A 24,872-nucleotide genomic window follows, 5' to 3' on the forward strand; every position below is an offset into this window, starting at 1 on the left:
CACCACAGCACCTGCCTCTGCTGTCCTTGTGTGCATCTGAGTCAGAAGTGGTTTTGTTCTTGGAGTCCTTTAGGGAGAGTCAGAAAATCAAATGTGTGGAGTGCTGTGGCCCCAGCCCATCTTGGGCATGCAGTCAGAGCTGTACAAAAGAAAAAGAGAGACATCATTGTCACTTTCAAAAGCTGTGGTTTTTGTTCAGTGAGAAGGTGGTATACAAAAAAAATATCCCAAATATGTGGGAATTTTCAGCTCTTGTGATACACAAACTGATCTGAAATTCAGAGCATCATAGCAGTATGCTTACCTCTTGTGCTTTTTTATAAACAGTTTTCACAGTTTTTCAGTTTAATCTTTTTAGTCCCACACAGACATATCAAGCTATTAATACTTCATTTTATGGACAGAAACTATATTCTTGTGTAGTCTACCCCTGTGGCTAAATTCAGCTGCATTTCCATTCTTCTCCAGAGATCTGTGTGTAATAGCAGGGAGTTCCTCAATGTCCTTGGGAATCAGCCCCACTGGTGTGTGCTCTCCTGGGAAAGCTGCTCCAGCTCTCCCTATGAATAAATTCATTGCCATGAGATACAGAGAGGACACTTGGGTCTTCTCTGTCTCACCTCAGGAGAATAACACTGTTCTCTGTGGTGTGTTCAGAGATATCCCAGTGATCGCTTCTGGCTGCTCTTAACATTTGTTTCAGTTTAGAAACCCGGTATTTTATGAAATCATTCCAATTGTTTTCAGCTGTACAATGCTAACTGTCAATCCTGAGCTAAGAGTGGAATAAGAAAAGTAGTGAATGACTGTTTATCAGTGGTAGTAACTTTAGAAGTTAAAGGCCTGTTCATAGGATCAGCAGAAATGTCAACAAGGGGTGTTCTTGGTTTTCTTGGCTGCCATGTGTGATTGCACTGAGTTATGTTGGCTGTAGCCCACTTGGATGACACTGCAGTTCACAGCTTGAAGAAGCCAAATGCTCATAAATAGGCTAAATTTACAGGTGATTTAACAACTCCAGTTTGTAAACTGGAACAGAAAAGTGCCTATTTTCAGGAGACGAGTATTTTGTAGTAAATGTTCTAATGGAGTGGAATCCCATCCTAGAATTGTGCTCGGAAGCTCTTCCTGATTTTTGGAATGCTTTTCTGGATCAGTTTTTTTCCCATGTCTTGGACATGGAAAATAGTTTGATGTTTAAACCACCTGGAAGGAATTAGATTCCTGTGGCTGCTTGGGCAATTGGTGAGCCAGAGCTGAAGGAGACTAGTTTAACAAATTAGACCAGATGAATCCATGTCTGACACAAGTAGGGGCTCTCATAGGTGCTTCAGAGCTTTGCAACTTTTCATATTCATTACACCCATACAGAGAAAGTTCAATTTGACCCTCACCTAACACAGGGCTAGCATCCCTGCCTGCCCTGAGGGGATCTGATGTCCTGGTGTCTGTTCTGGATTCCCCGTCAGTATCTATCTTGCCATTTATTCCCACCACTGAAGTATTTCAAAAAACTCTTTCAGATTTAGAGTAATCCAAGAAGCTAATTCAAGTGATTAATTATAGACATGAATGGATTTTTTTTTGGCTAATTTCAAGTGATTAGTTATAGTCATAAATGGATTTTATTTGTGATTCAGACTTTTTTAGTTCAGCCTCCAACATGCAACATGACAGGTGAATACCCTTCAGATACATGTGTAGGTCTTATTATATATATTAGATTGTATTATTTATATATATTATTATTATATTTTGAAATGCCTGATGTGTTCAGGTGGCTGACACAAGCACCACACTGCACACGAGTGGGTGGGGCTGTGTTTAAGGCTGGCTCAGAGCAGCACTGCCAGACCCTGGGGAGCTGCTCTGAGCGTGGCAGCACTGCCAGGGCTCCCGGGGCTGCAGGGAGGGGCAGCACTCCAGCCCTGTGTGTGATTCCTTCCTTCATCCCACCTGCAAGGGCAGAGTGCCTGGGGATGGGCAGGCTCCAGCCCCAGCCCCACAGAGGGCTGGGTGTGGGGCTGGACGTGGGGCTCTGTGCAGAGCCTGGGTTTGTGCTGCTGCTGCTGCTCTGCAGGAATGGTGTCCCCAGGTAAGTGGCTGCTCCTGAGTCTCAGATCAGTCACGGGCTGGAGCTGAGTGTGGATTGCTGTGGTTTCTGAGGGAGCTGTGATGTTGTGCTGACACCTCTCGATGGAAGGCGTTATTTCTGCAGCCCTGACTGTGTCTGTTGCGTTGTAGGCGTTTGAGCTGGCGACTGGAGATTACTTGTTTGAGCCACACTCTGGTGAAGACTATTCCAGGGATGAAGGTATGACTCTTTTGAGGTATTGTAAGAGTTTCTTTGTATTTTCATACACCTCTTAAATTTCCAGTGAGCTTACAGTGGGGTTTTTGTATTTGAGTAGAACTGTTCATACACGTTGTTTTCAGAGTATAAATATGATTTTTTTTCTTTTTAGTTTTAAGTTCCACCACTAGCAGTGGGTGGACAAAAACTGCCTTCTGCAGATATTCATCTACTTAACAACTGCCTGAAGGAATTAAACTACCCTTCTTGTAAGATTGCATATGTGTGGAAACCTGATTGAAAATAACAACATTTTAGTTTAGAAAAGAAACGACAAATTTGAACTTTATTCTGTTATTCTCTTTACAAGAGTGACACTGGAATAATGTTTACATTGTGTATTTTTATTTGTATTAGGCAATTACTAATTATTTTTTTTAAATCAGAGTTAACTCCTGCTTCCATCTGTATACCTGTCCATTTTCATGCTTGTTTGCTTGTAAATGCTCTTTGCAGTGGTAATGTGGGCATCATTCATTGTTCCTAAATGCTACTAATGATGCCAGAGCTCTGCTGATCCTGGAAACCTCTGCATGGATTTGCTGCAAACATTGTTGATTTGAAACTATTTCTGATTTTTTACTAATTCCAGTTTCTTTCCTCTTCTTTTTTATCCCATCCTTTCCCTGCCCCTTCCACTCCCGTATCCTTTTTTTCTCTCCCTCATAGACCACATAGCACACATCATAGAGCTGCTAGGCAATATCCCAAGGCACTTTGCTCTATCTGGAAAATATTCTCGGGAATTCTTCAATCGCAGAGGTAGTACCTCTTCTTTTTGAAAGGTGCCGTGACGCAGACAGAAGTGGAATTGCTGTGGCCCGTTGCATCATGTCCCAGCAAGGAGCATTTCCTGAAATCACACAACAAAATTTTCTGTTTTGAAAAGCAAAATTCCCACAAATCTCTGAAATTTTAATTTTTACCCAAATGTTCTGAAAAATAACTATTGGTACATTTTAAATTACATGGGAAAATTTGTTTGTGGCAGCTGCCACTCATTGTTTTGAGAAGGAAGTTTTGCTGAAAGCATCCTTCCAAAGTAGCCACTGAGTGAGCAGTGTGCACCTGTGTTTTTTACCAGGATCAATCTATTTCTGTCTGTACCGGGCCAGTGTTAGTGTGTGCATGCAATGTACTGATTAAACTGTTGTATGTTTCTGTTTTGCTGGCAATGTTCTCCAATGCAGACCACATAGCATTGATCATTGAACTGCTGGGAAAAATCCCTCGAAAATACGCTATGTTGGGGAAATATTCCAAGGAGTTTTTCACCAAAAAAGGTAACGGTATTTATGCAACACTAATTTAAAGCATAATACTATCCAAAAGGAGAATATGTTCATTTACGGGTACTGAAGAAATAGATCCATTTAAATGGAGAGCACTTACTAAAGAAGATCTGTGATGTAAACTTGGCTTTCTGGGAAAAGCCCCAATTTGAGGTGTTCATTTCAGAATTTCATTTCAAATTCATTTGGGGATGTACTCAGCAAAGTGTGGATGTTAACAAGTGTCTGTGTGAATCTGTTGTCTAATGTTCCTGTAAGTGTGAGGACTCAAGTGATGCATGGCTTGTAGCGTGGTGAAAAATCATCTGCCAGCAGCTTTGGATCCCAGCTAGTGGTGTCCAGCAGGAGCTACTGGTAAGGAATGAGAGAGGCAGGAAGGGAATACCTGGCCAGTGGGCACTGAGCTGCTGTCACACCCAGGGAGCAGGCAGAGCAGATGGAATTGGCCCAGGCTGCTCTTGAGGGCAGGGTTTGACTCATGGGGGACGTGGTGATGTCCCAGGTTTGTTCCTCCCCTCAGCTGTGAGACAGCCTGTGCTGTGTGCAGGGACAGGCTGTGTCAGGAGCATCCTGGGCTCTCAGCACAGCTGGGAGGGCACTGTGCTGCTGACAGAGCTGGGGATTGCCCTGCCCAGGGCTGCCCAGTGAGGTGTGGGTGTCCGGGGGCTGAGCTGGCGGCTCTGGAGCTTGGGGTTGTGAGGCTGAACACAATCAGTGAGGCTGAACACAGTCAGTGAGGCTGAACACAGTCAGTGAGGCTGAACACAATCAGTGATTCAGCCTCCCATGCCCTGCCAGCAGTGACTGCCCCTCCCTCCTGCTCTGTGCTGGATACTCCTGCTGCAGCAGGGACTGACTCCCTGTGCCTCTGTGTCCTTAAGGAGGCTGCCAGTGGCATTGCAGTGCAGAGCAGGGCAGCAGTGATGATCTGAGAGGGAGCAGCTGCCCTTTGGGGGAGGCTGATGGGGCTTTTGAGTGTGGAGTGAGGTTTATGTAATCAGAAAGTCAGTGGATGAGCTGAAGGCAGAGCTGCTGTTTGCCAGCACTCACCGTGTAAGAGCTGGGGGAAAGGCAGTGGAATTTGCAGAGGGTGGATTTAAAACAAGTGTTTCCCTGCACAGCAGGCAGTGAGGAGCTTCAGGAGCTGCCTCGGGGGGCAGAGGGCTTCAAACAGTCTCCCGGTAACTGAGGTGTACAAAGTCAGGCCCATGGGTCTGGAAATGTGTCAAGCAGTAAGGGCTGGGCAGGAGATTCCCTGCAGCACCTCCAGTCAGGGATTGCAGCTGCTGGAATGTATCTCACATTTCTATTTTTCACCTTACAGCAGACAGGTTGGCATTTTCTAGTGATGTGGCAGAACTGTAAAATGACCCAGCCGATACTCAGTAGCTGCAGTGTGGGCAGGGCACAGGAGAGGGCAGTTGGTAAAATTCCTGTGATGTGGAGAGGCCCTGGTGCTTCCATGAGCATCTTCAGCTGCAGAGTGTCACTGCTGTCCTCTGGCCTGAACATCAGTGACACTGCTCAGAGGCACTGGGGGTGCCTCTTGCATCCTCAGGGTGAGACTTAAGGTAGGATTAAAGGCTTGGTTCACCAACCACACAACATAAAGGTGCAAGTTTGCTGTGGAAGATTGAGTAGACTGGATCCCACCTGTTTCTGCTTAAACCAGAAGATCTCAAATGCAAGGCAAAGGAGTAACAAACCAAGCTGCTTTTTCAGATCATCCCCAACAGTTATTCTGCTGTTGCAGGCTGGGGAAGCTGAAATGTTTGTGGAACAAAACTGGAGGTGCTAAGTGTCCTTCCTTGAGCATCTTTCTTTGCATCGGGCACCCTTTTCCTTTTCCCTGGCCACGCCAGCACTGCCAGCCTCTGCTGTCCCCAGCTGGGATTTGTGTGGGGGCTGGCAGGCTGTGACAGGGAGGTGCAGAGTTGGCCAGCAGCTGCTGCATTCTGTACTCATCTGCCTGTGCCTTGAGCACTGGAGATAAGAAGCCTCATGGTACAGGCCTGGGGCTCTTGGAGAATTTCTCACTGTGGTCTGAGGGTGGGCTTAGAAATCTTGCTTTGAGCTCCTGTTTTGAAAACATCAGTCTTGGGTGAAAATCAGTTTGAGTTCTGTTCCTGTCCATGAGCAAGGGTGACCTCAGAGAGGTGCTGTAAACATCTGAGTTGTGCTGCTGAAGTCCCAGGCACAAAAAGAAAGATGCTAGTAACCTAAAGAGTTCAGAGGATCAAGTCCTTTCTCAGTAATTGCCTGAAGCAGTTTTAGACATTCAAATAGGAGGATGCATTTAAAAGAGGAAAAGCATTTTAAAGTTGCTTCTTACACTGTGACACAAATGCTCACATATTTTTATGGAGTCTCATCTTGATTGAGCCCAGTAAAGGACTCCAGGGAGTCCACTTCTTCAGTGTCTTCATGGAAGCTCTTTTGACTGTAAGAATTAATAATATGTTTTGGCATTAAAATGTAAAATCTTTTTGTTATTCCTAGACCATGGTCCCTTCTGTATTTCTTCTGGTATTTGCTGGTCCTGTTCCCTTGTGAGCTAAACCTGTGCAAGGTGCTGGCCTGGGGCTGGCTTTGCTTTGGGAGCTGAGCCATGAGGAGCACTCACTGTGATGTCCTGGAGGGGAGGAAGGCTCCCCCCACGCTCCTCACTTCCACCACTGCTCCACCAGCCCTGGAATTGCTTCTCAGGATCATGTCATAGATGTGTAGCAGCAGATTAAACCCCAATGCTGCTTCCCCAGTTCTTCACATCATCCATGTCTCTGTTCAATGATCCATCCTCCTCTTGCCTGGTGACACATCTTAAATGTGTCTTTGACAAATTTTACAGACTAGCTCTGGTTTTTTCGGTGTTATGGTCCGCAGAGTCAGCTTTAAATAGCGTTTTCCTCCCCTGGTCCTTCAGAAATTTTTTTTAGTAATTTCCTTCTGGCTTAACATTTCCTTTTTCAGAGGGATCATTGCTGCCTCTGCTTTGGCAACAGGAGTTTTACAGCTCTGACAACTCTGTTGTCCTCTGCAGATTATCTCCTGTGTGCTTCACTATCAAAAATCCAAATAAAGAGCTTCTCTGAGGAAGCTCTCAGTATTACATTTTTAGCACTTCTCTGAAAATACATGCTGATGCCCTGAATACAGATGGTGTCAGACTGGTGGGGCTTGTGCTTTTTAAATTTCTCCCTTAAATATAGGCACAGCCTTGCTCTCCTCCAGCTTCATGGCACAAACATCTTGAAGTAGGTGAAAATATGAGTTGGCAGGCACCTCCATTTCCTGTGCTCTTCTCATGCTTTAGATGGAAATGAGAAGGACCCACATGAAAATTATTTCTAAGACTTTGTGTCCACTTAAGTGGTGTTGATTTTCTTTTTACTTAGCCTATTTTGTTTCCATAGTTAGCATCATGATCCTTACTGAAAACTGAAGCACTAGTTTAAGCGTGGCCCCCACACAGATACTTTTTACTGAATCCTGTCTTCTTAAAGGCTTTGGCAATCTTCATGGAATTTCTTGTGAAAAACTTCAGCCACAGTGCTAAAAGTGTTTATTCCTTAGCAGAAAAACTGCTGAGTATTGTGCTGGGCATAGCATGGGCAGTCACACAATGAGGAGTACTCAAAGAGCAGAACTCTCCTTCCACAGTGGCACAGGAGCCTCACTGTGCAATCTTACCTTAGATCTGAGAGGGGAAAGATGCTGGAAATGACAAAATGTGAGTGCAAAGATGATGACAGTGCTGGATGGGAACACACACCCACCCTCCCTCCGAGCTGAGCCTTATTTGGCACATGATTACAGCAGCCCTTGCAGTGAATGCTGGGAGCTGGAGAAACCATGGACATGATTTTTTTCCTAGTAATTTTTTGCTTGCAGTCAGTACCAAGTCATTTTTCTGTCACTTTTGGGCAGTAATTGGACTTCATGCATTCCTTTTACATAATTTACTACCTGTTCCTGTAAGCAGTCACCAGTGCACTCTCTTGGAAACCTTCCAAAAGGTAAGGTTTTCAGCAGTAAAGTTTCAGGGTTGCACAAAGATGTAAAGGACTGAGAGTGAGCCTGGAAATGAAGATGCTGCTCCAAGGTGTGCTGTGCTTTCTGTTGTGTGGGCAGCTGTGGGCCCAAAGCAAAACCTTTCTGTGTCTGTGGGTGCACGTGGGAGCTGCCTGCACTGAGTGTTCACACACAAAGCAGAGCGTGGCCTCTGCTGCTGCTCCTCCTGTGGGCAGCACACCTGAGCTCCTGTTTCTGCAGCTTGTGGGGGATGGATTGTCTGCACTCCCGCTCCTGTGGGGACTTTGTGACAGCAGCTGGAGCTGCTTTTTCAGGCCCTGCACTGTGCCTAGGACCTGCTGCTGAGGGCTGAGGCAGCAGAAACAGGGCCTGCTGAGCCTTTGGGGCTTTTAAATCATTGCATTGAGGAGTTCAGCCCCTGGGGCAGTCAGATGGACGCGGGTTGCTTCTCCTGCCCTGGAGCTTCCCTTGGCACAGGCATGTGCAGGAGCTCTGGCCATGAGCTGGTGTCAGATGGCATTTTCTGGGCAGTAGGTTACAGCAGGGACAAGCAGCACACTGACAAACCACCTGGCTCTCAAGCAGTGTGGCCTGGGTGCCCCATCCCAGGTGCTGGAGTGAGCTTGTGAAGCCTCCAGTGCTGGGAGAGACCCCAGCACTCTCCTGAGTGCAGAAGCACCACAGGGTCTCTCAAGTGATTTTTGCAGTGTCCAGTGCAGACTGTCTGCCTTACACACATGCTCAAGATGGGTTGCATTAAGAGTATAGAAATTCAGCAGAAAACATCTGCCCTTGTGTTTCAGCTGGTGCCCAAAGATCAGAGGGGCTGGGTGTGGCAGGGCTTAATTCCTGATCAGAACAGATCAGGCACTCTTAAGTCTGGTCACATTCAGAAAGAGCTTTCACATACACAGATTCATGGCCAGCTGCAGTAGTTTGTTGCAGCAGGAGGCCAGAGATTCATTAGATTGTTGGTGATAAATGCACTGCATCTGTGCAGAGTGTAAGTGCCCTGCACACAGGTGTTCCTGGCTGTGGTCTGACACAGTCAGAAGGCAGATGTTACCAAAGAGATGGAGAAAGGAGCAAGCTTGTTGACTTATCTGCAAGGTGGGGTTCTGTTCTTATCCTCTCCAAGGAGGATGTCCCATGTCAGATTTACACTTTTTGGAGAACAGGAGGTGTGGCTGTAGTGAAATTCCCTGTTACTGCCATCCTGAGTGGTGAGGGGGGCAGCCACACCACGTGCAAATGTGGGCTGTTGAGAGCCTGGATTGCAGAGGCTGTGGCACAAGGTGACAGCTCAGTGTCCTGGTGGCAGCAGTGAGGCTCATTCAGCCTGGCAGCTGCTCGTCCCTCTTGTGCCCACAGTAATCCCTTCACCATGGAGCTCATGGCAATCTCATGGCTTTGGGCCTCATTCCTACACAGTGGAGGAGCAGGAACCTGTGGAGTTTTCCCCATTGTGCTGGATGACCCATGGACACACCTGGGTAGTGTTGCTGGTTTGAATGGCAGAACCGTTCTCACCTCCTTCCTTCTGGTCAGGTTGGCAAAGTCTTCCCTCTTGGGGGGAACTCCCGTCCTGAGCTGCTGCCACCGTTTTTGTTGGTGGTTGGTGGAAAGAGACCTGGGCAGCAGCCGGTGCCTCCCTCAGGAGGACTCAGACCTGCCTTTCTGGGGGTGTCTGCCTGGAGATGGAGCAGAATTGGAGCACCAAACCCCTGCTTGGCTTGGCTAGGGATGAATCAGTGCTGTGCTGCATTGCTGGCAAATGCCACGTGCTGAGGCAAGGACCTGTGTTTTGAGCCCTCCGTCTTGGGATTGGAGCAGATTCTGTGAAATTTGGGTTCCTTGGCTGATGAAGGAGAGGCCTGCAGTGTGGTTTGGCCATGGTGGGAGGATGAGTGCCTGTGTGCACAGCAGAGTGAAGTCAGCAGGAAGCATCACTGGAGTCCAGGTGTAAGGTGCTGATCGATGGCTGTAGGAACAGTTTTTGGCTTGGACCTGGAACACACCCATCTCCTGTGATGACCTCGAGCAAGCTTGGTGTGCACTCCCCTTCCTAAACAGTGACTGCCAGCCCGGGCAAGGTGCTGTGAATGCAGAGTGGGAGAGAAACAAAACAGGGATTAGTCACTGACACAAGTAAAAGGGTGTTTTTCTAATACCATCAATATTTCTGTTTGCAGGAGAACTCCGACACATTACCAAGTTGAAACCTTGGAGTCTTTTTGATGTGCTTGTGGAGAAGTATGGTTGGCCTCATGAAGATGCTGCACAGTTTACAGATTTCCTGATCCCCATGCTAGAAATGGTCCCAGAGAAACGTGCTTCAGCTGGAGAATGCCTTAGGCATCCGTGGCTGAATTCTTAGCAGAATCTTCCAGCTGTTTAAAAAAAAAAAAAAAAAAAAAAAAAAAAAAGCCAGCAACCACTTTCCAATGCGTTGGACCTAAATGGTGACTGTCACAAAATCTTTAGCAGGATCACACGTGAGCTGGCTTCAATCCTCAGACCTTTATTTTGCTTGAGGTACTGTTTGACATTTTGCTTTTTGTGCACTGTGTTCTTGGGGAAGGGTAGTCTTTTTGTCCTCAGCTAGTAGTTTACTCACCCACTTTCTTCAGAAAACACTTAACGTGTCTTTAAGATTGTTTCTTGTGTTGTGTGACATTCAGATGTCAGATTTTTGAACAAAAGAAACTTCCCCCCATGTGTTTTGGCAAGTTTTGTAACTATTTATGAAAAAAAAAATATTTTAGCTGATGCATATTATATAATTTACGAGTGTAAGAAATTTATCAAGTCAGAACTGAGTTACGGCAAGGAATTGTACAATTTTATCTTCTGGCAAAGGGATGTCATTCTTGTATTATAGTGTATGTAAATGCACCCTGTAAATGTTTATTTCCATTTAAATATGGGACTGGGGACTCAATTTCAGAGTAAAGCGACTAAGTTTTAGAGAGCTTTATAGCAAACCAATTGCATGTAGTGGACTTTAAACTGCTTTAAGGAATTGTGTAAACTTTCTATTCTGTAGCAGTTCCTGTTCATTGGGTTTTAAACAAAGTGGCTCTGGTTTACAGGATTTCATTCCCCAAACGGCACTTTAAAGGAAGGCTAGACTTCTTTCTAATAAAGTATGCATTATCATTTAGCACTCCCTTTTAGAACTTTTGCCTATTTTAAGTGCTTTTAAGAAAAGAAAAATAGCAATTTCCCTTACAATGTGATAGTGAAGACATGGTACCATATGGTGTTGCCTTTTTATAAGCACTGTAAGTTGTACTATACCTTAAGAAAAAGAAAAAAAATTAAAATTAGAGCATGAGAACCACTCTCTGTGTAGAATTACTGATCTTTTATAATAAAAGTGTGTGCTTGGCATCAGTTAAGGAAGGATATAGCTGCAGATATGTACAGTGCAGTGGGTAAAATAATCCAAGAAGCAAGATCATGCTCATTCCATTCATAGCTTTACATGTTTCTAAAACAAATTGCACTAGCTTTATTCTTTCCCATCCGTAGACATACGACTGCCCATCGTAAGTTGCACGCAACAATTATGTGTTTCCTAGGAAAAAAAGCTGCATAGGCTGAAGCTTATAGGCAATACAGATTTTAGAATGTACAGTACGGAGGTGTGTTTGGGCCTCTTTTAGAAGTCAGTGGGATGAATGTAAGCTTACTCCTGATCTTCATGTAACTACAGTGCCACTTTTTTCTTGACTTTGTCCATATAAAATTTATTCACATGCCTTTGCAATAACTAGATTGTGAGAAGATAGCCCCATGCTGTAACAATAACCAGTTGTTTGAGGTGCTTGCAGTTGTCTAATTAAAGTGTTTTGTTTTTTCAGACAGTGTTGCTGGTCATTGGAATCTTTGCCTAGCCACGACTCAGCTGTGGGGGTGCTGGAGGGGTGGGAGGTGGGGGCTGGCCTGTCCTGGCCAGAGAAAAGAGTTTCCCATGATCATTTATGGAACACATCACCTGGTGTGGGTCAGAGCAGCCCCACAGGCCCTGTGGCAGCAGGGGCTGTGGCTGGGAGTGGTTTGCTGGTGAAATGTGACCAAAAAAAAAAAGCATCTTTCCTACCAGCTGTGTCTTGTAAACAAGGGAACGATTGTGCTGTGCCGAGCTGGGGCAGCCACTCCTGCAGAGACTGCCAAGGCACCACAGAGTGAAACTCCCTTGTCCATGGCCAGTCTGAGGCCCCTGCAGCAGTTGGGTTTCAGGACCGAGTCCCTTCACCCTCATCCTGGAACTGCTCTTTGTGGCTGCAAGGACGACGCTGCTCAGGACGCTGCCACAATGGAGGTAAAAATTACATTCAGCTTCACACCCAGCCCAGCTCTGCATTCCTGGCTACACAGCAAATGCTGGCACTGGAATGAAGTGCCAGGGGCAGCCCAAGGCTGGCACAGCTCTGCCTCTGCCCAGCCTTGGTGCTGCAGCAGCACTGGGAGCCCTGCCCAGGCCTTGTGCTGTTGTGCTCCCCAGTGAACTGCACTCAGACCTTGCCAAGCACAGTTGGGTAAAGTTCTCTTGTGTTTGAAATGATTTTGTTGCTGGAGGTATGGAAGAGAGGTAACCAGATCTGGGTGCTGGGCTAGACAGGATGATGCACATCAGAATCAGTGTCTGAGCAACTGCACAGAGGGTGCATTGGTTTTTTTTTTTGCTGTTTTTGAGAGCCTTATGCTGTCCTACACTACACATGCTAGTGTAAAATGTGAACTTGTGTGCATGCTGCAGAGCCAGCAGGTGTTCAGGAAAGCATTTCTAGTGTATGATTTTAACTAGCAAGGTTCTTCTGTAGTTAGAAGCAAATTAGAATTTACAGTGGCCCCTTTTTTACATTTTAAAAATAACTCTTTTTTTAGTGGGCAGGAGCAGCCACTTTCCCTCCTGTGCCATTTCAGCGTTCGTCACTCACAGGTTCTGCTCTCTGCTCTGAGCTGCAGCCACTGAGCAGCTCCTGCTGTGTGAGCAGCACTGAGAGCAGCTCCTGCTGCGATGGAGGGGCAGCCTCACCCAGACAGAGCGGCTGCACTGAGGAGCACAACAGCACCATCTCAGTGCCGCTGGCAGCTGCAGGAATCCATCACCTCCCTCAGGGAAACCCCAGAGTGCCACAGCTCCTCACAGCAGGAGGGTCCTGCCGTGGGCAGGTGCTGCCCTGCTCTGTGACCGAGGTCACCTCTAGCACAAAAATGCCCATCAGTGCCCCTGCTGACCCTCGTGGTAAACTGACCCAGGACTCTGCTGTGCTCGGGGTGATCATTCCTCAACCTCTGAGTGGAGCAGGGGAAAGAATCCCCCTCCTCCGGGCTGTTCCACATCTGTCTGTGCTACACAGTGAAGCCACAGCTGGAACCTGCAGAGAAGTGAAGAGCCTCACAGGGAGCAGGGAGATCAGAGACTTAAGGCCACTTTCCTGCTGATACAGCACCCTTTCAGGACAAGTAGGTAAAACTGACATAATTGTGATTTATTAACATGAATTAAAATGCCCAACCAGTGCTGCAATGTGACAGTATATTAAAAAAAATTAAAGATCATATACTGTACTACTTTCACAAAGATCACACTTTTTTTTTGCAAAAGACTTATTATATACAATACTATATCAAATGAAAGAAGCTTTAAGCAACTTTACAAGCGAAAGAAATACAGTATTTACAGCACTCGTCCGAGACATTAGAAACAGTCTATACATTAAATTACAATTTCTGCAAATAACTGATGAAACAAAAAGCCATGTCCACACCAAAACTATAAAAATCTGTATTGCATTGTTTCCTATCTCTATGCACACAAAAAACTGTTGACAGAAAATGGAAAAAAAAATTGTTAGTGCCATCACTTAGCCTGTGTACTTATTTAATTACATATGTATAAAAGTAATATAGAAAACTTTCACTAAATGAATTTAACTGCAACAATAAAATTTTAAACATTATGCAGCATCAAAGCTACTGCCAGAAAAAACAGCTGGAATGTCCACTTACAAAATAAAAAGAAATACCTAATACTGGCTTAACAGCACGTTTTCAGGAATTTTAAAAAGCAAAAAATGGAAAGGATACAATGGAAGAGCACTGGTGTTTGCTTTTATACAAAGTATCATGTACAAGCTTTAAAAAGTACCTTGAATAGGTACATATTAAATATACACAGTTTATATTACAGAACATTTTAAAAATGTTTATAACTAAAGGGATCTGTTTTAATGCCACCCCGAGCCATGGTAATTGTTCTGGAAGGTGGGTGGCACCTGTGCTCTGTGGATGGGGATCTGTCCTGGCACGGGCGAGGCCTGCTGCTGGCCCTGCACTCCGTGGGGCAGGCTCACGGAGCCGGGGTGCGGGCAGAAGCCGGAAGCAGTGGGTGTTGCAATACTGTTTGGTCCTTGAGGTTGGATGTGAGGACCCTGACCAGGGAGTGGGCAATGAGGTCCTGTGCCAGCAGGCTGATGTTGAGGTCCAGGTCCTAACGTTGTGTGATGTGGGGCTTGAGAGGAGTAGGAGGAGACGCTCGTGTGGGCATTGGAAGGGAAATGGGGGGGTCCTTGGTGAGAGGGGTGGTGTAACCCTTGTGCTGATGAGGGGTGGTGCCCCGAGCCCATGACGCCGGAGGGAGGGGGCGGCGGGGGAGGCGGTGCCGAGTTTACAACGTGCTGGTGTTGTGCTTGCAAACCTTGGTGTCCCGTCGAGGCATGGGGAGGTTGGTGGTGGGGGAGAGGACCCGGTGGCGGAGGTGGCGGTGGCAAATGGTGACCAGCAGCTTGAGAGTGAATGTGCGATCCAGGAGCCACTGCCATGGCATGAACCGGACCGACAACATGTGCTACAGAGTGCTGCTGATGAGTACTTTGCTGCTGGACAAGGTGGGGTCCTGGAGCGGGTGGTGGTGGAGGAGGAGGAGGAGCAGCGGATGCCGATGCCTGGTGATGAATACTGGGGTTCTGAGAGGACAAAAAATGCCCTGCAGCTACGTGGTGGCCCGGCACCGTTTGCTGACCCGCAGTGCCAGGAAGTGCTTGATTTGGTCCAGATGAAAACACAGTCTGTTGGGGTATGCTGCCCTTCAGCTGGCTGTAGCTCTGGAAGTTTCCAGAGGGCTGCTGGCTTTGATAGTAAGTGGAAGAAGGGGGCGGAGGGGGTGGGGGAGGCGGCGCATTGCTGTTCAAATTTTGTTGGTTAAACTGGCTGTAGGAAGCTGAAGATTGTCCTGATGATGTCTGAGGGAAGAGGGGGCCGCCAGCCTGCGCCTGGTTACTGGGCTGGAGGGCCGGCGCCGCCGGGTAGAAGTTCCTGTGTGTTTCCCTCTGGGGCGTCCCAACTTGAGGTGACTGTGGGTGATGAGGTCTGTATGGAGATCCCAGCTGCTGTGAGTGAGGCTTTGGTGAAAGGTAACCGTGCTGCACAGGCGCGTGGGGCGTGGAGGACTTGGGGGGATTTTCTACGTGAGGCGAAGGGGGGCAATGCAGCTTCAAAGGTGCGGAAGGCAACTTCTGTGAATGTGAAAGTTGCTCAGCAGAGCCGCGCAGATGTGACTGAGATGGATGAGTTTTTGAAAGTGCTTGGACGTTGTTTGTCAGCGGTTTCTGCTGCAGCTCAGGTTTGGGAGGATTCGCACTTTCAGTCTCGGGTGCAGCAGCTGCAGGTTCCCAGTGCGAATCTGGTTTGGAGGGTGTTTTCCCAAGAGGCTGTGCTGAAACTACAGGACTCGGTGAAGAGGGCTGGAATGGAAAGAAAGGCAGTCAGTGCTCAATGTCTGGAATGTTCAACCATGCGTGCAGTGAACAAAAAAGAACATCTCAGAACACTCTCCTCCCCAGATTGTGAAAAGAAGTGCTAAGGTGAAGGATATGTATTTGGTGCAAGAAAAACATCAGTAACAGAGTAAGCTTGAGAAGGTACTATTTTTATCAAGTACGTATCAATAATTCTTCCAAGTCAAAGACTACTGAAGTGTATTTAAAGTTGTAACAGAAATATGATCCATTAGGTCTAAGTCTGAATCCATTCTTTGTTAAAAGTGGTATATTTCTAAATCTGAAAGAAATAATTCCAGAGAAGACTACTTACAGGAATAAAGCAATTTTTAGAGTGACTTAACGTTTTAAAGCTGAGGTAGTGAAGGCAAACAGACTAAACATGACAACCTGAATCACTTCACTACTCAACATCTTTCTCCATATTATCAGACTGCCAAACAATGCCAAACTCTTGCAGAGCAAGAGCAAGCTCCTGTTAAGGGTAAGTCACAGCACTGCTGTTGGTTCTGAGTGCCACTTCTTCAGCGTTCACACCTCAGAACAGCACACATACAATCTCTTCTCTCATCCATAAACATGTAAACCTACTGAAAGCACAGCAAATAAACCCACTTTTTAGTGTATACGGACAAATATTCTTGCAAATATCTACCTATGCTGAATTAAAATATCTACCTATGCTGAATTACTGCACAGATAGATGAACATATGTGTATGTCACCAAAGTAGTAAATCCTACAATTAACATTGTTAAAGGTGAATCAGAGCTGGATGGAGCTATTCCTATGCATGTTGTGCAAACACCTTGCATTACCTTGCTTGCTTTTGATGGACTCTTACAAGTCCTTTGGGAAGTATCTGGGGACGGACATTCAGAAGTTGGCTCTGGATTTTCAGAATCAGGTTCTACAGAGACAAAGCAGACATAAATATCAAAGCGGGAAAATTAACTCTTTTGCAGAAATCGCTAAGCACTTTATATTTGACTTTAAAAGAGCTATTAAAGCTGTTTTTAGACCATTGAATATCTCAAGTGTCATACAAGGTCATCTGCTTACTGACCTTCTGTAATTTCAGTGAAAGAAGGGGCCTTAAGCTGCAACTGGGAAATGAGATTTGAATGAGATGGAGACTGAACATGAGACGGTGAGCATGGCCTACAAGGTGATTCTCCCCCTACAGATGAAGCAGACCCAAACACATTATTAGAATTATTACAGATTACCACGGGGGAACTGGTTAGACTGATAAATCTTCAAAACAATGAATCAACTCACCACTGTCCTTGTCTTTCCTATGATCACTGAGAAGTAAAGCTCTCTGGTAACTTCGTTCTCTCACTTGTTCCACAGAGGTTGATGCAGTCCTGCAAGAGAAGGCCATTTTAAATTTAAGGGGATGCACTCCCATGGCCCAAATTTAGGACAAGGTATATGCAAATACCGAGTCAGAGAAAATCTACAGTGTTGGCTGCATGTAACAACCAAATAACTGATTGTGCACAAGGAATATTATTACTTAAGTGGTTTGTAGCTATTTTCTCCCACTTTAAATACAGTCATTTCCTGCACCCATGTTACATTAAAAAACTGGCATTTCCTCTTATTAAGGGAGTATCTGAAGATCTGTGGGTTTTTGTCTGTCTAAACAACTGAAAAGTAAAAAAAAATAAAGGTCACAGTTACTGGTTCATAGTCTCAATTTGCAGAAAACTGTCATTGTCCAGAAGTGGAAGTAGTAATTTTGTTTGTTTGTTGTTAAGAATCTGCTCTTTAATAGCGGATGCACAGCTCTAAATGGTGTACAACTACAAATCTCTCTGTCTAAACTTCTAAACTTCAACTGCCAGACAGTGGGTATGCAGTGACAGTCACATCTCTCTTATAATCCATTACATCTCTCAATCACAACCTGACCAAGAACATCCTAAGTGACAGCACTCCACAAAACCATTTTCCTTTCTGGCAAGGATGTATGGCATCACTTTACAACACTGCTGCACTGAAATAAGTTTTGGTGCTGCTCTGCAGGGTTACTGCAAAATCTAAGTAGTAAATTCTTCTTGTTTAGCCTGTTTCCACAATTTAGGGCAGCAGCTTCTGCACAGGGAACTTAAGTGCAGTCTTCAGTGTTCCACTGAAAAGTGGCTGTTATGTTCTCCTGTCAAGTGGCTTACAAAATCTTCTTTTCTGGAACAGTTGGAGCATCTGAGTGGAAGGATGTTCAACTCCCAAGCCCATGGCTCATCCTCATTACAGTTACACCATCACTACAGTACAAAGAACATCAGCAGGATTTATTTTGCACTATTAATGTTTTGGAGACAGTGTCACCACAGCTGACCATCTATTTTAAAGCTACCAAATCTCAGTGAAAAATCTGTGCAGTGTTTTACACAGACTGAAGTGCATCTTCTCCCCATCCACACTCCACCTCTCCTCAGGATCTGGATAGTTTGGAGTATCTGGCACTGCACACACTGCCCATATGGCCTGCAAAAAGGGAACCGCTGAGCAAACACCAGCAATGCTGTGCCACCACATGCTCCCACCTGAGCAGGAGCTGCTGGCCAGGCTGCACTCAGCCCTGCACTGGGCAATGAAGCAACAGCAAACATCCCACACACACACATTCCAGCCAGGACTGAAAACCACACCTCCTAAGGGCTTCCAGAAGCCTTTGCTAATCAGCATAGATTTTTCTCCTGCTGCACCTTATGCCCTACAGTTGTCGCAGACATTTTTTCATAGAAATCTTTTCTTTCACATTTGTCTATCTTCTGGGAAGCAGAGCCCCAGAAGAAGAATGTAAACAATTGTTATCAGCTGCTGTGAAATGTAGCAGGTGCTCCTGTGATTGGCTCATCTTTTATGTTTCTAATTGGGGGCCAATCACAGAAGCAAGCTCAGAGACAGATTCTTTAGAGACAGAACTTTGTTATTCATTCTTTCTATTCTATTCTTAGTTTAGCAGCTCTCTTCAACTTCTTTCTTTATTCTTTTTGTATAGTTATAATGTATTATAGATCATATATCAATAAATCTAGCCTTCTGATCAAGAAACAAGATTCTCATCTTTCTCTCGCTCCAGCGACCTCCTCAAGTCACTGTAATATACAGTACTTCTGGAAAGGCTTTGAGATTTAACAGGAAAAATTCTCTTCATCTCACAGACAAAGCAGTGGAAATACAAGGACACAAGGGCTCAAACCAATAACTATTTTGCCATTAGAAGATACATTAAAATAATTTAATAAATATCTTGTGGGTAATTCTTCATGTAATTGAATCATTATGAGGTGTCTGCTGTATTTCTGAGATAAAAGGTAAGACAACTCTTCACTGAGCTGTAAGAAGAGCTTCCAGCCAGTAACCTGCAACAGCAGTCTTAATGAAAAATAGATTTCAAATACCAAAGACTTAGATTCATATAAATAATTCTTCCAAATTAAATTGAAATCCTGTAGTTTTGTGGCTCACCACTGAACTTCTGGTTCACTCTTCTCACTGGAGGAAGATTCCTTAACTGCACAGTTGTTGCCAGTGTCCTCTGGAGCTGCATTATAAACAGCAGTTGGCAGTGGTAAAGGCAGGCTTGCAGTGTTTTCAGTTTGCTCCCCACTTTCAGCACTGTTGTTATAGCCATCACTAGCACCATTATTACTGCTTGTATTTCCTGCAGCAGCAGCATGAGGAGACACAGTAACCAGGGGGAAGCTGTCTGTCTTGGAGCCACTTTTCCGAGCTTCACGCTGCCTCTTGCGGTATTCTAACAAGGACACCTGAGGAGAAAAAACAACCCACAAACAAACATCAGAAAGGAAGTTTTACCCATTTTCTTTCTCTCAGTTTCTGTTAAATGAACTGTATGTTTCAGTAATAGGTACCATGTAACTGGTTAAAAAAAAAGGACAGAAATTAACTGAAGATATTTCACCACAGCTGCAGTGGAATTTACAGAGTACTGTAAAGGTGATATTAAAAAAATGCTTCTGCCAAGAGAAGCATTGTGTTGTGCCTCAGAGAAGAAGCAGATGACACAGGTCAGCAAAAGGTCCACTGCTGAAGTCATTCTCTTGGCTGTGGTTACAAGGGACTCTACAGCTTCTCCTGAACTGCAGAATTTTACTATTACACTGATCTAGGAAAGGTAATTTCAAGAGATGTCACATCCAGGTCTGAGACTGACTCCCTTGCATGAGAACCCACTATCCCCTTCTGCTTCATATATCAAAGGATTCACTAAGCTCTTCATGCCTTTTTTTAACATCCAGAATTTGCAACTTACTTTTCCCATTTATTTTGAATTTGCCTTTACTGCCCTTTAAGACAGACTGATTAAGAACATATTTTTAAGCTAACTCCATTACTAAAAATAATGACACATGGTTCCTATCTCATGTATTATGTATATACAATCACTACACCAAAGCTCCATGTAAGAGAAACCAGTTTTGGTGGTTAGTAAATTGCCTTCAGTGAAAAAAATACAGGTTCAAATGTTTTCACCATGAATCTTCAGGATTTGAATTACAAACCTAAAATATTGACCTTCAGACCTACTTTATTCAGTAACTACACTAGTTTGGAAAAATTACATTTAATGTCTACAGATTTTGTTCTAGTTATCAACATCCTGCTCTGAACCCATACAGCATCCAAACCAACAAACTAAACTGCAATAATGAAAAAAATTAATGTTTAACTGGCTTAATCCTCTATAAAACTGGACATCCATTTCTAAACAGAGAGAAAAACCAAAGCAGCTGCTGTTTCCAGTCCTAAGGGGTTTTGTTTGTTTGCTTTCAAACAGATCTATTAGAGACCCATCCATATGTCAGGGTAAAAACAGTGAAAAATACCTCATTTTGCATAAAAAAGTTCAGGTAAAGAACTGATCTCACTTTCAAACAATTTTGTATTATTTCCACATCAGGTAACAGGGACCCCCTAAAGAATACTGCTTTAAAGAAAGCTTAAATGTTAAGAAACCCATGTAGTGTGGCAAGATGTACAGGTCTGTATTGATAAAGGACTTGTACAATAGTAAGAGAAAACAGCAGCAAATGTCCACAGAAATACAGAAATATGCAAAAATATCCTACAAAGACCTCCCTAAGGATATTGCCATCTTACAGGACTCTAGGGAAAAGGCTTTTATGAATCTCCTACAAAATTCCCGAATCCTCACCTTTCACCTTAGGTGGGATCTAGCCCACCACCTCTTTTTTTATACTGTCTAAGGTTCCAAATTTTTGTGTGTCCTCAGAAATCCTAAACCCCCTTCTCTTTCAGGGGTACAGATGCAATTTGCTCTGGCTGTTTCTTCAAGCTGAGCCTGTTAGACAAGAACCTTGGGAGTGGGGGTGTCAGGGGCAGCCACACCTTTCTTTAGTGGAGGGTTAGAGCAGCGTAAGCTCTCAGCAGTAACAACCTGAAACCATCCCTGCCAGCCAGGGATGTGGCGAGGCTCACTGAAGTACCAAGTGCTGCTGGGATTTGTGAAGCCTAATTTAGCCTTCAGAAAAAGAAGACTGTCAAGTTACAGGAATTTTGGCTTCTGTTTTCTTTTCTGGTCTGCCAAAATAGCAGGGCTGCAGGAACACACACACACACAAAATATCTATCAAATTCTCAGGGCCATGACCAGGTCAGATCAGAGCTCCTACAATATTGCTCCATTTATGTCTCAGCTTGAAGCAAGTAAACAAAAATCCACTTCTGATGAAGAACTACTGAAGGAAGACTCCTCAGTGCTTCACAGTAGGATGCCCCAGAGGAGCAGGAATATACAAGGGGCTGCAATGTGACCAAAAAACCCTAAACCCCATTGTGCAGCCATGTACACATGCAGAAAACCCCACCCTCCTCACCACTACTTCTGTAACGAAAATAAATCACCCCTTTCAAACAAGAAAAATTATTAGTCTGTGATGAGACAGAACAGGCAAACTGGTACACTGGAGCCCAGTGCCTTCCATCTTTGTCATTCTTTCTGCAAAGGGAGTCAACCTGACACTACAATGCAGTCTAAGAATTACACAAAGTAACTTCCAATCCTGGTTTGAGTTAGCCATGACAATATCACTTATCTACAACTGTTTCATGAGAGCAGCAAATTTAGATTGAGCTTATTTTTCAAACAATAAAAAAAAAAAACCCAAAAAACCAAATTAAGCCAAGAAAAATATTTCTTGGAACTAAGGATTTCTGTGCAGTTTTAACTTTCAAGTCTGAGTAACATAAATCTATTCTTGCAACTTCTTGCAGTAATTCATAACAGATGCTCACAGTATGTGGTCTCTAAGATGACAGTATATATTCTGTATAACAGAGTATTGTAACACCAGGTGGCATAAGCAACCATTTTCAAACCTGAAAAGCAATTATTTATTGGGCAATTCATTTAAGACTCTTATGAAATAGAATTTGTATCTTTTACGTTGAAAAAATAAATTTACTAATAGTTTTATGCAGCTTTGCTCTTTGCCCTTCAATACTTCTCCTGAATGTCTACTACACTGTAGTATGTAAATATGAGCCATGAGTTGGTTTTTATTACACTGGGGTTCTTTCTGTCATAGAAACATCATGAGCAGACAGTGGAAGACAGACCAAATGATTCTTAAATGTATAACCTTTTTCTTTTGTGGAGGGTTCTGGGGTGTGCAATTTCCATCCATCAAATTGTCGTTATTGACAGTCCTTCCAAAGCCAGGTGCAATTCCATCTTCTGAAGTACAAAAAACAGATGCTTCCATGAACATGCCTCTTGCATCGTCTTGAATCAGGCACTTTGACTCGTTTATTCTGAATCCACCTCCTACCTCCAACTGATGTGAAGGGGTCAAGTCCCTCAAATTAGAATTCATTGAGAAATTTACACCTGTCCTGTCAGGACTTTTTACCCAGGAAGAATAAATTGTGCCCCGTCCACAATGAGCAGTTTCTAATTGGCTGTTTGAATCAGTCCTATCATGTGTGGGGGCTTCCAGGTTTTTATGCAGTGCACTTTGCTCAATTACTTCGAGTCCCAGCTGGAGGTCTGACACAGATTCCATTTCTCCAGTGCACTGCCGTGTGACATCAGTTCTGTTCCTTGGACTAGAATATCCAATAGTCTTTATTTCTTGCAGGCCCATTTCGTTCAGGTTGGAATTTCTGAAAGAATTCAGTGCTAGAATCGATGCTCTGTCATAGCCCTGCATGAAGAAAAAACATGTAACTATTTTTTCACGCTCCATCAAACCTATCTGACATTCAGATGTGCTGTTAAGTGGGATTAAAGGCCTGCCAGTACCACGAATTTATCAATTTTTAAGAAACAATTCTACAGCCAGATTCTTAGTTTTACTATTCCCATGTATTATGTGAAAGCATTTTAATAAATGTACATTAACCAAAATAAAAATAAATATTAAGTGTCAGGGTTTATTTATGACTGGCAGAGGAAGGGGCAGAGCTTCAAAAGGAGCAAGTCCCAGGCCAGGAAGCTTGAAAGCACTTGCTTCAATGTAAAAGCAATCATCCCTCAGTGTCAAAACACCTATTTCAAAGCAGGACAAGGAAGTGTTTCCAAGACACTTCTGAATTTTAGGATGAAGCCCCATGGCAGGACACATGCTCCCTGCAGGCTGGGAATACCCAGGCATATTCCAACAGCACTCCTTCTTCAACTAATCCACCACCTTTGCTCACTCACTAACCTTCTGCTCTGCTCTTTCACTTTGAGCATAACTGGGATCAACAGAAACAATTAAGAAATGCTGGTAACAAGGAGAAATGGTAATCTGAATCTAACTACAGCCTGGAAAGCAAAGTGTTCTCTTTCTGTTCCTATTTACAAATTGTAGTAGTTACTCCTTTCCGTTATAAAAGGTGGTCCTGATCCAAATCATGATTTTTAAGTGATACAGAGAGAAACCAGTTTAAAACAGAAAATATAAGAGGTAAAGTGGAAATATAAAGGAGTAAGCAAGTAAAACCTATGGGGAAGTTAGCCTTTAAATTCTCAGGAACTTGCAATGATACCATTTGCAGGTTTGGCAAATTTCCTTACCTCTTGACTGTAAGCTCGCCTTTTTATTTCTGGGGAACTGTCAGGTGAGGAAATATTCTAAATAAACAAGAAGAAATTGCAAGTCAATTTTTTAGCCTAAAGAAATACCTCTCCTGCATTTTATAGCAGGAGTTTTACAAAATACTGATTTACACTGCAATGTCTGAACACTTTCTCTGAATGCTGTGTAATTCATGGTAAACCTCACCTCAAAGTGCATGGTATTTCCATGTATACATGGAGTTACAGGAGTAACTGGTGAATAGATGGGTTTGTAACCATTTCTACAAGCGTCATCCTCTGTTTTGACCCGGGGAGGAGTGGCAAACAACGATGGCTCGGAGGCAGTGATGTCAGCATGGGTTGGTGTGGCATAGGGAGAAGGAGTAGGTGTGGAGGTTTCTGAGAAAGCAGACTCCAACAGCTGATACAGTCTTCGCTTTTTTAGTGGTGTGGTTAGATCTGTGTGTTAAAATTAGAAAAAAGTTATATGATTTCTAGATATAACAATCACTTACAGTTGTTTAAGTACTTTAGGTAATTAAATTGTTAATTCCAAATTAATGAATTTTAAGATAAAAAAAATCTCTGAAGGGTAGGCTTGCTGAGAGATGAACTTTTAACAGCCTACAGGCTTCCTGGAAAATAAACTCGTAGCAGCCTACAGATATATCAGTAAGGGAATTCAGTGTGCTAGGATGCTGGAAAGAACTGCCCAGGTCTCCAGAGAAGGCCAAGTCAACTTCCATACATTTTTAAGACTGTTCAGCTAAAAGGTGGTTTTACTGCACTCCAATTTTTTATTATGCCTACAAGATTACACAGCTTTTCCCCCTCTGTGCTACATTGGCATACTGAATTTTAAAGGGATTCTAAGTATATAGAAAGCATAGAAAATTAAATTTATAACCTGACCTCTTAATACTAACACCAAAACCATTAGTCTTTTGTTGACTGTAAATGCTAGGATATATAATGGTTTCTTATCTAATACACATTAAAGGGGGAAAAATTCCCAACTGCTATACAACTAAACATTTCTGTCAAAGAAAGTATCAGGAAAACATGCAAATACTCCTGGAATTTTCATCAAGTCATCAATTTAAAAACAGTGCTCCACAATCAGATACTTCGTCACAGCTCTTATGTAGTGTATTTACAAAAGCTTCACACCTGTTAAGGAACAGCTGTCATTCAGTAATAAAGGACTTTTATGTTCACCATTGATGGCTGGACTTCTAGATCTCTCCTGTGATGGTGAATTAAATCTATCAATCGTTGTTGAGTTTTCTTCTTCCAAAGCCTGCTTCAACCAACGCTGTAAAAAACCCAGAAGTTCCAATT

At 43.9% G+C, this 24,872-nt stretch overlaps 2 protein-coding genes across 8 annotated transcripts in view; one reads left to right on the top strand and one right to left on the bottom strand.

Annotated features, from left to right (window-relative positions):
• Nucleotides 1–11,544, top strand: part of SRPK2 (SRSF protein kinase 2) — a 129,106-nt gene extending 117,562 nt beyond the window's left edge. For 3 of the 5 annotated variants that reach the window (XM_064702870.1, XM_064702872.1, XM_064702871.1), the window contains 4 exons: nucleotides 2,245–2,314; nucleotides 3,023–3,115; nucleotides 3,544–3,636; nucleotides 9,870–11,544. In XM_064702870.1, coding sequence (XP_064558940.1) covers nucleotides 2,245–2,314; nucleotides 3,023–3,115; nucleotides 3,544–3,636; nucleotides 9,870–10,054 — 441 coding nt within the window. In that variant the 3' untranslated portion in view covers nucleotides 10,055–11,544. The remainder of the gene's footprint in view (nucleotides 1–2,244; nucleotides 2,315–3,022; nucleotides 3,116–3,543; nucleotides 3,637–9,869) is intronic. The other 2 variants (XM_064702873.1, XM_064702874.1) reach the window with 2 other exon arrangements.
• A 1,613-nt stretch (nucleotides 11,545–13,157) lies between these two features.
• KMT2E (lysine methyltransferase 2E (inactive)) overlaps nucleotides 13,158–24,872 on the bottom strand; it is a 55,762-nt gene continuing 44,047 nt past the window's right edge. For 2 of the 3 annotated variants that reach the window (XM_064702876.1, XM_064702875.1), the window contains 9 exons: nucleotides 24,702–24,846; nucleotides 23,737–23,990; nucleotides 23,529–23,585; nucleotides 22,108–22,671; nucleotides 18,950–19,251; nucleotides 16,748–16,836; nucleotides 16,533–16,646; nucleotides 16,285–16,376; nucleotides 13,158–15,431 (listed from right to left, as the gene is read on the bottom strand). In XM_064702876.1, the coding sequence (XP_064558946.1) occupies nucleotides 13,917–15,431; nucleotides 16,285–16,376; nucleotides 16,533–16,646; nucleotides 16,748–16,836; nucleotides 18,950–19,251; nucleotides 22,108–22,671; nucleotides 23,529–23,585; nucleotides 23,737–23,990; nucleotides 24,702–24,846 (3,132 nt within the window). In that variant the 3' untranslated portion in view covers nucleotides 13,158–13,916. The remainder of the gene's footprint in view (nucleotides 15,432–16,284; nucleotides 16,377–16,532; nucleotides 16,647–16,747; nucleotides 16,837–18,949; nucleotides 19,252–22,107; nucleotides 22,672–23,528; nucleotides 23,586–23,736; nucleotides 23,991–24,701; nucleotides 24,847–24,872) is intronic. The other variant, XM_064702877.1, reaches the window with a different exon arrangement.

This window comes from Zonotrichia leucophrys, chromosome 1A (genome assembly GCF_028769735.1).
Source record: "Zonotrichia leucophrys gambelii isolate GWCS_2022_RI chromosome 1A, RI_Zleu_2.0, whole genome shotgun sequence".
NCBI classification, from domain to species: domain Eukaryota; kingdom Metazoa; phylum Chordata; class Aves; order Passeriformes; family Passerellidae; genus Zonotrichia; species Zonotrichia leucophrys.